Raw genomic sequence first — 13,339 nt, 5'->3', positions numbered from 1 at the left:
CTTGTCTGAGCTGATAATTGTAAATGAAGTATTTGATCTAGGCTAATGGTACAATTAAATTAGGGTTTTAACCAAGTGTGACTGTACATGTTGTTTAGACAGCTCTCTAAGTATTTTCAATTGTGTTTTGCAATGAGAAATTAGGAATAAGCAGTGATAAACTTGGAGCACTGAATCTGTTGTGTGACTGTTCCTTTAATGGCTTCAAGCAAAATAAAATGAAGCCTCTTTCCTGTGTTCTGAGAGAGTCATGACACTTACCTGGGTACACACACAGTTTTAGAAGAATTAAATTATGTGTTTTCCTACCGACATTTGTAAATTTTATCCATGTACGGGACAGTGCAAGCTTTTATACCTTTAGAAGTAAATGATCAGTTTCCATAGTACTAGATAACAAAATCATTTTCACCTTGTCAACTATTAATTATCTTTTTTATTTGTTCTAAAAACAGTAGGCTAAAATCCAGCAAGAAATAGTAAAAATATCATAATTGCAACATACAAAACATCATTATGAAAAAAAAATCCTGTACCAATTAAAATCTACAAGTTTTGAGGAAAATTATCAAAGTATTTTCCAATTCTGAAAAAAGGTTGGAGGCATTATGGAAGTAGTCCTTTAAATAAAAGTAAGCATATGAAATGTGCAAGCGCTCAGTTCTTTAAGCTCTAAGAGTAACAGGATGTGTTTTCCATCAAAACTGTTGCAATGGTTCAAATCCGCTCTCCAAACTCCTATAGTAGTCTAACTCTGGAATATCAGATTAATATATGTGGAGCAATAAGGACACCTTGAGGACAGTCAGAAAAATGCAAAAATTGCTATTCCACACTGATATGGGAGGATTTACACGCTCTTTGTAAGTCCGAATTCTTTGGAATTGCCACATGATGTAAATGATAAGGTCTTAAAACTGTCAAAGTCCCACAAGTCCCAAGAGTATTATTAATGCTCTCATTACTCCTGAAATACTAGAGTATATGCTTACCTATAGGTTCACTTACTTGCTAGTAGTTTTGAGGACAGACCTGTTCTTGCAACGCAATAATCTTGTTCTGAGTTGCTTTTTCCCTCGTTACAGAAATAAAAAATTTTCCTTCGCACTGCTCAGCATAGCATTACACTGTACACATTTTTAAAAGGCAAAGTATAAAAATAGTGAAAAGGTTTCTGGAAAAGTATTAAATGCTAATCTACACAAAAATTAAACTGCCACAGTTCTTTGTCACTCTCTACAAGTTTCAAGTATTCCTTTAAATTTGTACCTTTCAAAAACTGAAATAACTAAACATTTTCCAAAAAAAAAAAAGTGGGAAGAGGAAGAAATCTTATACCTCTTCTTTTACTTAAGATTTTTTGCATGTGAAAAAGCACTTTTTTTTTAGTCTAGCTCTAAGATAGAACTGGAGTTGTGGGGCCATTTGTAGAGCTTTCTGTTCCCTTAGTGCTATCTGCAGCCTTAGAATCGTCACATGTTTCAGGTGGCTCCTTTTCCTCTGGCAGTGGTGTGGCAAGACCAGTTGTGATCAAATCAGCTTCCTGATTTGATTTTCCTGCTTCACTGCAAAATTCAACTTTATCTTCCTGCTGGCTGTTCTTCTTTATTTGTCCATTCTGTGCAGGGTAGGTACTGGCAATGGTGTCATACAGAAACTGGTAATGTTCCTTAAAAATAAAGAGAAGAAGTTAGTGTGAATGGAATGCTCAGAGCCCAAGAATTAATCCATTCTTTCCCTGTTCTCTTAAATTTTAGGCATGTAGCATGTAGTTGGACAAGCAAGACTGCATATGAAGCAGCTTCCACAGTTTTTGGCATAGAGAGTGCTGCTCCTATGGTTTATTCTGACTTCATGTGAATATGACACAGAGACAGTTCCTCTGGAGTGACAGAAACAAAACACTCAGTGGCTGCCAGCCTGCAAATGGAGTTAATCTCCCAACTGCAGAAGGGACACTGCCCGTACATCATGAACCAGCTGCAGGAACAGCAATTTACACAATTTGTAGTTTTATACTATTCAGCCTTTTCCAAAGGTGGTACAGAATTGCAGCTCTGGACATCTCAGACTCCTTCATTCCTATCAGCTAAGACCAATGCCCAAATGCTGGTGAGTGTGAATGTTCCAATTAGAATCAGTGCTCCCTATACAGAAATTATGCCCAAGGTTATGAGGATATTAGTGTCCTTGATAAGTAACCTCATCTTTTTTTCTTTTAATTCATAAGATTTACTTACAAAGGTGGAGACCATTCCCAGCCTGGTGCGACGAAGAGATTTTACGACTTGGAAAACATCTATTACTTCTTCTATTTCTGCACTTTCCAAGAGGGTCATTAAAGCACAAAATACACCAGTCTGCTGTGATCCATCACTAGAAGATGTGTAAAATGTACACGTAAATTTACAATGTAAAATCAGAAGTCTTCTGACTAAATGTTAGGTATGTTTTAAAGCCTTTATACTCATTTACATTTCCAAAGCATTTTTTACTGAACTGAAATTGTCACAATTAATTATATGTGTAGGACTCACACTGGACATAGTTTTTCTAGAGAGTACCTGGATCTCAAGTATCACTTAAGGGGAAGAGAGAAATTCAAAATGTCAGACTTGCAGTCTCAACTATTGTTAGCAGGATTATCTTCTGGTTTAGATGGCATGCAAGGCTATTCCCTGAAACAGTCCTAGAAAAGTGAACTTTTATACTAGAGCAAGAGATGATCCTAAAAACTCTACAGGATGTTCACTAGTGTATCCTGAAAGTGCACTCTGACCTAGCATTTCCCCACAAAATAGGTGCACCAGCCAAGAGCAGCTGCTCATAGCACCTGCTCTGTGCCAACACTTGCCCAAGAGAAGTGTGCTTGCTTTTCATCACTACAGTTCAAAAGGTTAAGATTGAGCAATTCAAGAAATCTTCTAGGGGGAGTTGAGTCTCCAGACACATGGAAAGGCTTGTGAGAAAAGACAGGCATCCCAAAATTATGGTTGCTATGTATACCCAGAACTTAGAGCTAGGTGAATATGTGTGCTGAACTCAGACCTACCAGCAGTGGACAAGGAGTGGGACACTGCGGGTTCTCCTGTTGTCCTCAGTGGCTGGTCTGGCTGGAAGCTTTTGTTTAATGTTGACAATCATGCTGACTAAATCTTTGGGGGTTTCTGGAACATCACAGCCACTCCATTTACGGTACTGATACTGATACACCTTCTGAGTTTCTTTTGTCTGGAAAACAGCAGTGGAGATGTAGTTAATGCTCAGGATAAAATATGGATTCACATAGTAACTCTATTGCTGCTGATTTACAAAGGAAGAATTATATTCCTGAGGAACTGCAGGGTGATAGTTCTACCTCATGAATATGAGGGAGGTACACATCCAAGCTTTGTTCAAAGTACAAAAGACAGCTGATCTCCTGAGACTCCCCTCCCACCATCTCAGCAACTCACTAAATAGAAAACTTGAGATAATTTAGCATTTCTCATGACTGACTGCTGGTCTGGAAGAGAAAAATATTTCCATTTCTTAGAGCAGGAGGTAACTGCAGTGGGAACTGTCTCTTCTCTTTTTTGAGGCTAAATTTATAAATTTGTTTTTAAATTTAAAAACTTCTTGAAAAGCTCCTTTTGGAATTAGCAAAAAAAACTTTTACCTTCAGATGTGTAACATCAAATGCACGTATGGTATAGCTAGGACCAGAGTTGACATCTGCCATTTGAACTTCTAAGCCATCATATATTTGCTTTCCTTCTCCCCAGTACTGTGCACAGAGTTCCTAAAATGGATAAAAGTGCAAGTCAGTGATTACCATTCAAATCTCCTTTGATTTTGCCTTCCATGTGCACTTACAGATTTTAGTAACTTTAAAGTAGGAGGAATTCCACTGTAGTTTAAAATATAGCATCACACACTTTTCCATCAAAAATTCATTAGAGAGTAAATTAAGTAGGTAAATCATAGAGCAAAATACATTGGAAATGCAAATTCCTTATGCTATGGAAAACTCTTAAGTGGAGTGAGGGAATGAGAGAGTGCAGTGCAATGTTTTGTTTGCACATAGAGGATACTCAGTATGTCAGTGTGCAGACAATACCCTCACCTGATCTCCTTCCTTCAGCTCTGTCAGCATAACAATGACTTTGACTTTTCTTTGGAACACCATGTGCCAGAAGTCAGAGATAGTTTCCTGCAGCGGTCCCTGTGTTGCAATCATGGCTTTTGGACCCCAGTAACCCTATAAAAGAATTTTTTTTTCCTTCAATTCATCCAAAATGTGATTGTAAACAATAGAACTCATTGTCATTTAAGGAATACCCCATGGAATAAATTAACGAAGCATTTTGTTTACATGGAAAACATGCCTACCTATCACAGTAGGAAATGATCTTAAAGGAATTCTACTACCCAAATAACATTAAACTCAATCCTCCCAAGAAAAATATCACTTCAGACTGACAACAATGTGCTGCAGTGGGTGAGACCTCACCCTGCCATTTTTTGCAAACCGTCTTTTTAAGGGGTAAAACATTCTGTTCTACACAGCTATTTAGTTTTACCTCTAAGAAATTGTGTTTATACCACACAAAGTTGGTGCACCAGTCAGTTCACACTGAGCTTCCTAAAAATAAAGATACATTTACCCTGAATAAGTATCCTAACTGTGCAGCATTTCAAAGGATTCAGATAAATGGAACTTAGCTAGTAATTCCATTAAAATCAGTTACTTCATTTGTGACCAATAACTGTTTTTCTTCTTTGGATATATAATGATACCAAAAAACTGTTTGCTCCGATTTTCAGTGGTAGGGTTTGGTCCATGTGAATAACTATACTCACATTTCACTAACAGGGAAAATATTTATCTGGTTTAACCTGTAGACAGATGCCCACTGATAGAAATACATGTTATCACGAGGCCAGTCTGAAGGCTAATGGTTTTAAACATAGATGGATTTGCCAATCAACCATCAGATCCTTCTCCCTTATTCAACTAAATTCTTTTCTATTGTGATGCCAACACGAGAAAAAGAGTTTTAGCTGAAAGATTGTGAAATGCCTATAGTGGATCCTCTAAATACATACAGTTATGAAGGAAGCATTGATGTACTTGCTGGATTCCTCACAGTCGCTGTCCTCATCCGAGGACTCATCTGAATCATGCTCACTCTCCTTACTGCAATCATGTTCATGCCTGATGGGCACTCGGTTAAAGTCATCTGTGTGAGACAAAGTGTCACCGTCACAGCACACAGCCCCCTGCATTTGTGGAGGGGGGAGGGAATGGAAAAGGCCAGTCCTTTCACAACAGACTGCAGAACCAAGGTCACCTTGCTTGAAATAAACACTCCCAATAATTCACATTGGTAAAAACTCATCTCTTTTTTTTAATCACGATGAGAAATTTCTGATTTTACAGTGTTGAGAATACTAATCAAATACTACCCTTTAAGGTGATTTGCCCATTTTTTCAAAGTTTTTCTACTAGAAGATAACAGATGAAATAAGGCAAGGTGGGATAAAATAAGGCAATGGAAAATACTCACAAGGAATTACGTTGGCGTTCCTATTTTTGCTTTTATTTTCCTCCCGATTCCCAGTGTTCTGCGTCCGCCACCCCTTATAGGATGGCAATCGCTGAAGAAAGAGGATGTTTGGTATTATGCTTGATTAAAATCATTCCTGAGATCATCATCTCCTCAGGACACTCACACCCAGTCTTCATCTCACAGTGCCTCACTCCTTACTTTAGTTCTTTAAACTTTGGTCACATTGAACTACAGTTTAAAAATGCCTGCTACCCACGCACAATGGCACAGGAAACCATGAACACAGACACAAGTAATAATTCTGTGAGCTCCATCTTTCTTAAAAATATTAACACCAAAGCAGAAATAAAACTTCATTCATATACAGATTATTTCATGAAGGTAAAGAAACTTTCTGTGTCAGAGAAATAAAATATCATCTAAATGATCTATTACCTCTGGTATCTCTATCTCATGACTATTGTGCAAGGCATTTTCTAATACAAGTGGGAAGTTAGGGCAACTGAAATGCAAAGCTTATTTACCTGGAACTCTGCCTCCAGTGGAGAAGGCTCATTCGGGTGGTCTTTTCTTTTCAGACCATTACGGCAGGAAGGCGGGTTTCTCCATACTGATTGTATTCCACCAGTGCTTGATGAATAAGGATGTACTGTGACTGGTGTTTGCCATTTGAAGATTTTAAACATGACATTATTAAAGAGTAAAAGAAAACCATAACACTTTTTAAAACCATTATAAGAAGCTATTACTCCCATGATATCAGCATTAGTGTTAATAATATTAAGCATTAACATTAAACAGGTCTTAAATACAAGTGTTAAAACTGTAAAATGCTGAAATAAGTTAAAAACATGTGTTGCATCAGTCCATAACTTTTTTTGTACTCAACTCAAATGAAAATTGCACTTAGGCAGATGCATTTTAGAATTTTTTAAATCAAGTTTGACTCTGCAAGCTCAATTTTGCACTTGTGAATTGTAAGCCAGAAAGCTGTTCTCCTTGGCTTCCTCTTCTAAAGTCTAAACTTAAAAAGTTGAAGTTTCTAAAATTGAAAAATTATGTTGGAAGTTTTTCTCCCTCTTAATACTTTTCAGAGCTATATTTTCTAAGAACAGCTTCAACTGAACTGAGCAGTGCACTTGTGAGAAATACTGCTGAAGCCCTAGTGAAGGAGAGCTGTAAGTGACAGGAGTTTCAGGGACATACCTCTACTTGGACCATGAGGCATCGCTGCCGACGCAGCTTCACAATGTAGCCATAAACATCCACTCTGCCTTCTGCATCGAGCCCCTCCAACATGGCGTCAATCCCTATGTATGTCCCGGTGCGCCCAACACCGGCACTGCAAAGTGCAAAGGGATTTGGTTATCAACAGGGAACGGCAGCTCCCACTCCCACTCCGAGGGGAGCAGTCACGAGAGAGTGAAACTGGAAAAGTGTAACAACAGGATTCAAAGTACCTGAAAACACTTCTTGCTGTAAATTTATTGGCAACACAAACAATGATGAGTTTGCATTTTTAGTATCTTTTAGTGAAAGCAAGGACAACACGGCCAAATATGGTGCTTATAGCCAGAGCAGCCCCACATTTATCTGGCTGTTTTTCAAAAGTCTGTGTATCCTCAGGTTTTATCAACCTGAATTTCCTTCATATCCTCCAGAAAACAGGCCTTGTGTATCTTTGGCTGCCTCATTTTCAAGTGTTCAAGTCACAAAATCTGGGATCAGACAAACACTTTTGCCAGCTCCCTTTTCTGAATAGCTTCATTTCAGTCATTTACATTACCAAATTTTTTAAAGAATAATATATATTTACCTGCAATGAACCACGATCGGACCACTAAAAAAGTTGCTGAGAGCATTAACTCTGCGTCGGAGTTTGAGAAGAAGATGCGGATCCTCAGGGACTCCATGGTCTGGCCAGCTTGTGAACTGGATATGAGTGACATCTCTTCCAGCTGTCCTTTCTCTTCCCTAGAAAAAGTGTTGTTTTTAACACATATCAATCTATATATACATGAATATATGTATATATATGTATACTTAAGTAGAAGTGACTAGATTAAAGCTCAAAGCATGTGAAGTCTTGAGTTGAATTTGGTATGTTGATGCTAGACTAAAAGGGAGGATCTAAGGTTTGACAACCCTGATTATAAAACCAAATGAGAAAAACTCCTCAATGACATGCTTTTACTGGCCATATTTAGTATGGTTGTACAGGCACATCCTAGTAATTAATGCTCAAATTCTTACTCAAGAGTAGAATTATCCAGTTGTTTCAGTAATTGCCATTGTTTCAGTAATTATACATCACTACTCTACCACAAATGCAGAAGTCTTCACTTTCTTCCAGGGAATCACTCTTAAATTCCACAACCAATATCCATTTTATCTTTACTGATATGATGTCAGCTGAACAAAAAGCAAACAGCTCAAAAAGTATCAGCCCTCAACCCACTGCAATCTCTCATTTCTAAAGTCAGTCTTCAAGTGACAGAGCAATGTCCTGGTAAATAGTTAATTCTTAACATCCTGATCTACTCACTGACCACATGAAGTTACAACTTTCTTTTAATCCGACCACTTTCTGAGTAAATTTTAATGCAATATGAGACAGCAGAATAGGAATTTCCAGCTGTAATAATGGGTCAAGATGGATGAATTCTGTTGCTTTGCTGAAGATCTGTCAGCAGATTTACACTTTGAGTCTGAAGGCTTTTTAGCTAAGACTTAGGCTCCATTTATCATCATTGAAGTGTTTTTGCAAAGGGCCTGAGGTGAGAATTTAGCCTTTGATGGCAAATTTTGTTCTCAATTACATAGGGCAACTAATGTGACTTCAGATATGTGAAAGAGAGCAATTAACCAGACTTGATGACCCTAAAAATATCTAAATAGTGATTTTAAAATACATTTATAAATGCACTTGAGATTACCAGGATTTGTAATTGTCCCACGGCACAATTATCACGAGGGCAGATAATGGTTATCTATGAGTCACACTGATTTTAGTTGCAGAAGGTTATACTGGGATACGCACAAACCAGCAACTTTTTTGTTCTCAAGAACAAACTAAATACATAAGGAAACCACAGCGTATTTACTAATTTTTTACCACTTTTCAAGGTATTAATGGTTTAATTTTAAATGTATTAAAGGAAAATTTAAGGAAATTTAATTTTAAATGTATCAAAGGAAAATTTAAGGAAATTTAAATGTATTAAGGAAAAATACCTTTTGAAGTTGGGAAATATATATCCAACTTTGCAAGGAAGGACACCTACATCTAAATTTTCCCTTAAGCTATATCATGCTTAGGAAAGACAGCAGAGCATCTTCCATTAATAGCTGACTCTTCTTTCTTAAAATGCAGACTCCAAATAGACACTCCAGTTCCAGTCAGTCTCACACTTTTGAGTCAACTTACATTTGTGATGTGCAGTTTCTGAATAACATAGTCTGGACATGTTTTACTTTCATTGATCTTTACAATGATGTCCCCATACGTTGCAGTTCCATTCTCCATTGATGGCCAGTACTGGGCACATTTGTTCTATGAAGAGATGACGTTAAGTCAGCAGCACAACAGCAAAGTGGTAGAGAGCTGAGAGCTAGAAAAAAGCCTAATTTAAAGTAGATGGCAACTCAGTATAGCTTTTCCAACTTCTCAATTCCAAATATCTAACAACTCAGGCCTCTGACCTGAAATTCATGGCCATGGAATTTAGTTTCAGATGTAAAGAGGGGAAAAAAAAATATCCTGTGCACTAGTTGAAACAATGAACTGTGACTGCTGCTGTTGCCTGATGGCTGTAGAAATGTTTGCAGCTACTTTCGTGGCTTCTTTTTCAGTCAATGAGGGCTGCTGCTCCTGCCTGCCTATAACATCATCTTGGCTGTCAACATCTTTAAATGCAGCTAAAACAGCAGTTCCCTTTCTTCCTGCTGTACCTGGAATAAGGAACAAAAGCAGGCCAGAAGCATCCAACCTTCCGCTTAAATAAAGGCAACAGAGGAAAAATATTCTTTCTAGGATCTACTGAGGACTCTGCCAGGATACCACAATAGACAGAAGAAAAATAGAAACCATACCCTTTCTGACAGGTCTATGAGGAGATACAGTTCTACCTTGAGCCCTTTTCTGGATTAATTAGCTGTACTTTGGAAGCTCACCCTCTGCTACTTACAGCTATGTCTAAAGTGATATTTTCTGATAAGACTGATAATTCGTAAGGCAACAATGTTTTAGCACGCTTTCCAACACAGGTTCTGCCACAATGAGAGAACAGCAAAGAATGAAAAAAAGTACTAAGAAGACTATGTAATTCAGCACAGCAATCCACTCTGTTTTCAGGAAAAAGATGGATGGAAAGATAGAAGGAGGGAAAGATGGATATTTCTCACCCTCTTTCCTTCCTCACAACGAGTCACCATGACAATAATTGTTGCCTTCTGTTCCCAGATCATTCTCCAGAAATCATCTGTGGTTTCATCCTTGGGGCCTAGAAGGAGATAATTTAAGGGACCTTTTCGGAGTGCAGCCACATGAAGAAAAACCCTGCCTGCTTGACATGCTTAGCCATGCAGTCTGAAGAGCTAACCAGAGATCACGCAAATAACAGCCACACACTTGATTTCATTATGGCTGCTGTCATCAGGCTACAACAGTTTAAAAGTCTCATCTGTATCTGTAGTGCATAGCTATGAAATCTGAAAACTTTTGGTGCAAAGTTACACAAGATGAAAAACCTCCCTTTGAAGTACCACGATTAATCTTCACAAAATTCCCTAAGCAAAAACACATTGACAACTTTGTCATATTAAATTTCAAAAGGTCAGATTTTCATTTTTCCTTTAAGCTTACTAATAGGATTTCAATAGTCTGCCGAAAATGGGTGACTAAAGAAAGCATATTCTTTTAAGGTTATAAATTACCTTGTGCAGCAATGTATTTTCTTGGTTCTTTGAAGCCCTGTAAAAAGTACATTGTTATTAACTTTTAGGAAGAAAGCATGAACAATCTAAAAGATTTGCAACTTTAAAAATAAATTCAGTATGCAACAGTTCAATGATACTAAATACATTACAAAGTTGAAAACAATTCCAATGGAAATCCTCAAAGGTGTTGTTGCTTTAAAAGCACAGACTACAGGATTTCCCACACAGCATCTAAGACCTTTTTTTAAGTAAAAGTTACTCACATCAATATAACTTGCATTGATATAGTCTGATCCTGGATCTCCTGGCATCTCTGAGAGCTCAACACGGTTATGGTCGTCTGTTTAAATAATTTAAACCAAAATAATTATGTTATCTCAAGGCAGTGAGAAATCAAACATTTATAAAACATGTCAAAATTATTACAGATACTCACATGGAAGAATATCAATGTAACGGTTTTTGTTCTGATTATGGCTCTTTTTGGCCTCCTTTATAGCAAATTTACTGAAAACTCTGGGAATACTCTGTAAAATATAAAATTTATTTTATTAGTTAAGCCTCAATTTAAAATATCTTTTACTTACAGTCAAATGCATATGGAAATAATTTTGTATTACTGAATCTGGAAGGTAACATTCTATTTCATACAATATTACTTCCTATATTTCTTATATCTAAAGTTAAAAAAATTCTTCTCCCTAATGTAGATAATATATAACTCCAGAATTACATATTATTTATATCCCCATGGCTATGCAGTAAGACAAAGTTTAAAAAATATGTATTAAAAGGTACTTTAGAATGAGAAATATTTAGAATGTGTTCTTTATACTTTTGCTGAAGAACACCTTCAGGAAAAAAATTATTGTCATCTTACAATGAGGAGAGATTGGTAGCAAAATTAACTGAGGCATATTTGACCTTAGATGAGAATTCACTCAATTTTCTAGATTATTTAGTTATTTATTTCTGACTAGTACATATACTTCAAACATGCTCCTGAATAGACTTCTTCCAACCACCGGGATAAAAAGCTGTGGTATATTTTGAGCAAAGGGCAAACCTGAAATTCTTCCAAGAAAAGCCTTCCTTCATCTGCAATCTTCCTCTTGTATGCGTCCAGCAATAGCTCTGAGGGTATTGGCTCTATGTTGAGAAGTTGCTTGTCATCATCTTTAACTGTAAATAAGCCAAGCATTTATTGTTACTGATGATGAAAATGTACATTACACTCCAGTAAATGTGATTCAAAAACTCCCAGATAAATTAACAAAAGGACCAAACTCTTTATTTTAACTTGGTGTATTTATGTTTTATAAAACTGGTGTTGCCTGAGCCAGCTGTGAGCAAACAGGCTGTGGGAATAAGAGAACTTTTCCAGCTCTACTGCCTGACTGGAGACACCTCCGGAGGCTACATGCAGGGACACCACATTAACTGCTTTTGTACAATGTGGTGACAGTCACGTTCAGGAAACAGCAACTGCCCCAATGCCCACAGCAGTGACATGGCCTCACCTTCTGCTTCAGTACTGATCAGTTATTGTCAGTGATTAAAATATAACAACACGTATTGCCTAACTTTACAAATTTTCTCCAATTTATGTTTTGAGTTGCAATAATCTGTAATATGATCTTGAATGATAAAATAACAGTTGAACAAGTTTTAACACCTCTTACTAGACACAGATTAATTTTTCATTTACATTTACATTAATAACCATGAATCTAAGTAAATGGATTTGAGTTTCAACACAGTATTACTTCCCATTTAATGTAGTTAGTTTCTGTGAGTTTTAGTGTTCTAAATTGTTTTTGTCTTGAAGCCTTCTGGTACTGACTGATCCTGTTTTCACAGGCTTTGAAATCTTGTGCAAAAAGTTGCACAAAATTTTCAGTTTCAGTCTTAGGGATTTGAAAGCCTTCAAAAGTTTTCAGTAAAAAACAACTGACTAATGTTCAATCTCTTGTTTTGAAAAGGTGCACAGAAAAGGGAAATTTTGTTTTAAGATGGATTTTATTCTGGACTTATTATCAGTGTTAAACATCACAAACGTGTCTGGGATAACTAAAATTTGGTTTGCAATGAAATAATTAAGAATTTTTCAGACATTGATGAACTTTCAGTTCATTCAAGTACACATACTTCTGTGTATTTACTGAAGTATTTTTCCCTCCAAATAGGGTGTTATTGTGTTGATATCTGTAATCTATGTATGTAACCTAGAATGCAAACAATCCAAAGGTGACAGCAAGACCTGAGACTAATTTTATTTCCACTTGCTAAATATACAAAGATACTCACCTGCAACAAGGTTCACGCCTTCAGAAGAATTGCTGTAAGAAGCAGAAGCATCTGTAAATGCTTTGACCAGTAAGATATACATGATAATAAGTTAAATAAAATCAGTTTTGTATGAGAACACCAGGGCTGTTGTTAGCTAGCAGCCTGCATTACAAGCTGTCTTTGAAACAAGAGTGCTACACCTGGGATTATGCAGAGGTGGTTGGGATCCTTGTCCTCCCACCCTCCTGCCGTGAGGTGGAGAAATGTGGTGATCTGTTAATCCATCGCTTTTCCTATTTCATATGTCCCCCCTGTTCCCTTCCTAGCCCTGGGCACTCCCTCGGTTTCCCCCCTATTTGCTCCTGTGCCCCAGCCCCACCCAGGGACTGCCCTTGGGCCCCTGACAAAACCACCCCGCACCCAGACCTCGTTGTCTCTCTGCCTCTGAACGCCGTGGGGACAGGATGTGATTAAAGCCATCTCAAACCCTCATGAGAGACCCTTCTCTGCCTTCTTTACCCCCCCTGCCCTGTAACGCTGCTGGCTGCCGGAGCCAGCTC

General features: G+C 37.4%; 1 protein-coding gene across 1 annotated transcript in view; it reads right to left on the bottom strand.

Moving 5' to 3' along the window:
• Positions 1-416: 416 nt before the first annotated feature.
• The window catches only part of PTPRC (protein tyrosine phosphatase, receptor type C), a 61,591-nt gene continuing 48,668 nt past the window's right edge, over positions 417-13,339 (bottom strand). The window contains 18 exon segments of the mRNA XM_017729721.1: positions 417-1,669; positions 2,241-2,376; positions 3,053-3,231; positions 3,659-3,781; positions 4,106-4,240; positions 5,089-5,222; positions 5,550-5,640; positions 6,077-6,147; positions 6,150-6,207; positions 6,759-6,894; positions 7,369-7,526; positions 8,980-9,105; positions 9,957-10,054; positions 10,488-10,524; positions 10,754-10,830; positions 10,927-11,017; positions 11,557-11,672; positions 12,798-12,829. Of these exon segments, the coding sequence (XP_017585210.1) occupies positions 1,397-1,669; positions 2,241-2,376; positions 3,053-3,231; positions 3,659-3,781; positions 4,106-4,240; positions 5,089-5,222; positions 5,550-5,640; positions 6,077-6,147; positions 6,150-6,207; positions 6,759-6,894; positions 7,369-7,526; positions 8,980-9,105; positions 9,957-10,054; positions 10,488-10,524; positions 10,754-10,830; positions 10,927-11,017; positions 11,557-11,672; positions 12,798-12,829 (2,071 nt within the window). The 3' untranslated portion in view covers positions 417-1,396.

The sequence above is a fragment of the Corvus brachyrhynchos genome, unplaced genomic scaffold (assembly GCF_000691975.1).
Source record: "Corvus brachyrhynchos isolate BGI_N302 unplaced genomic scaffold, ASM69197v1 scaffold101, whole genome shotgun sequence".
NCBI lineage: Eukaryota > Metazoa > Chordata > Aves > Passeriformes > Corvidae > Corvus > Corvus brachyrhynchos.
Note: the sequence above shows the minus strand (reverse complement) of the source record. Positions and strands in the feature narration are given on the sequence as shown.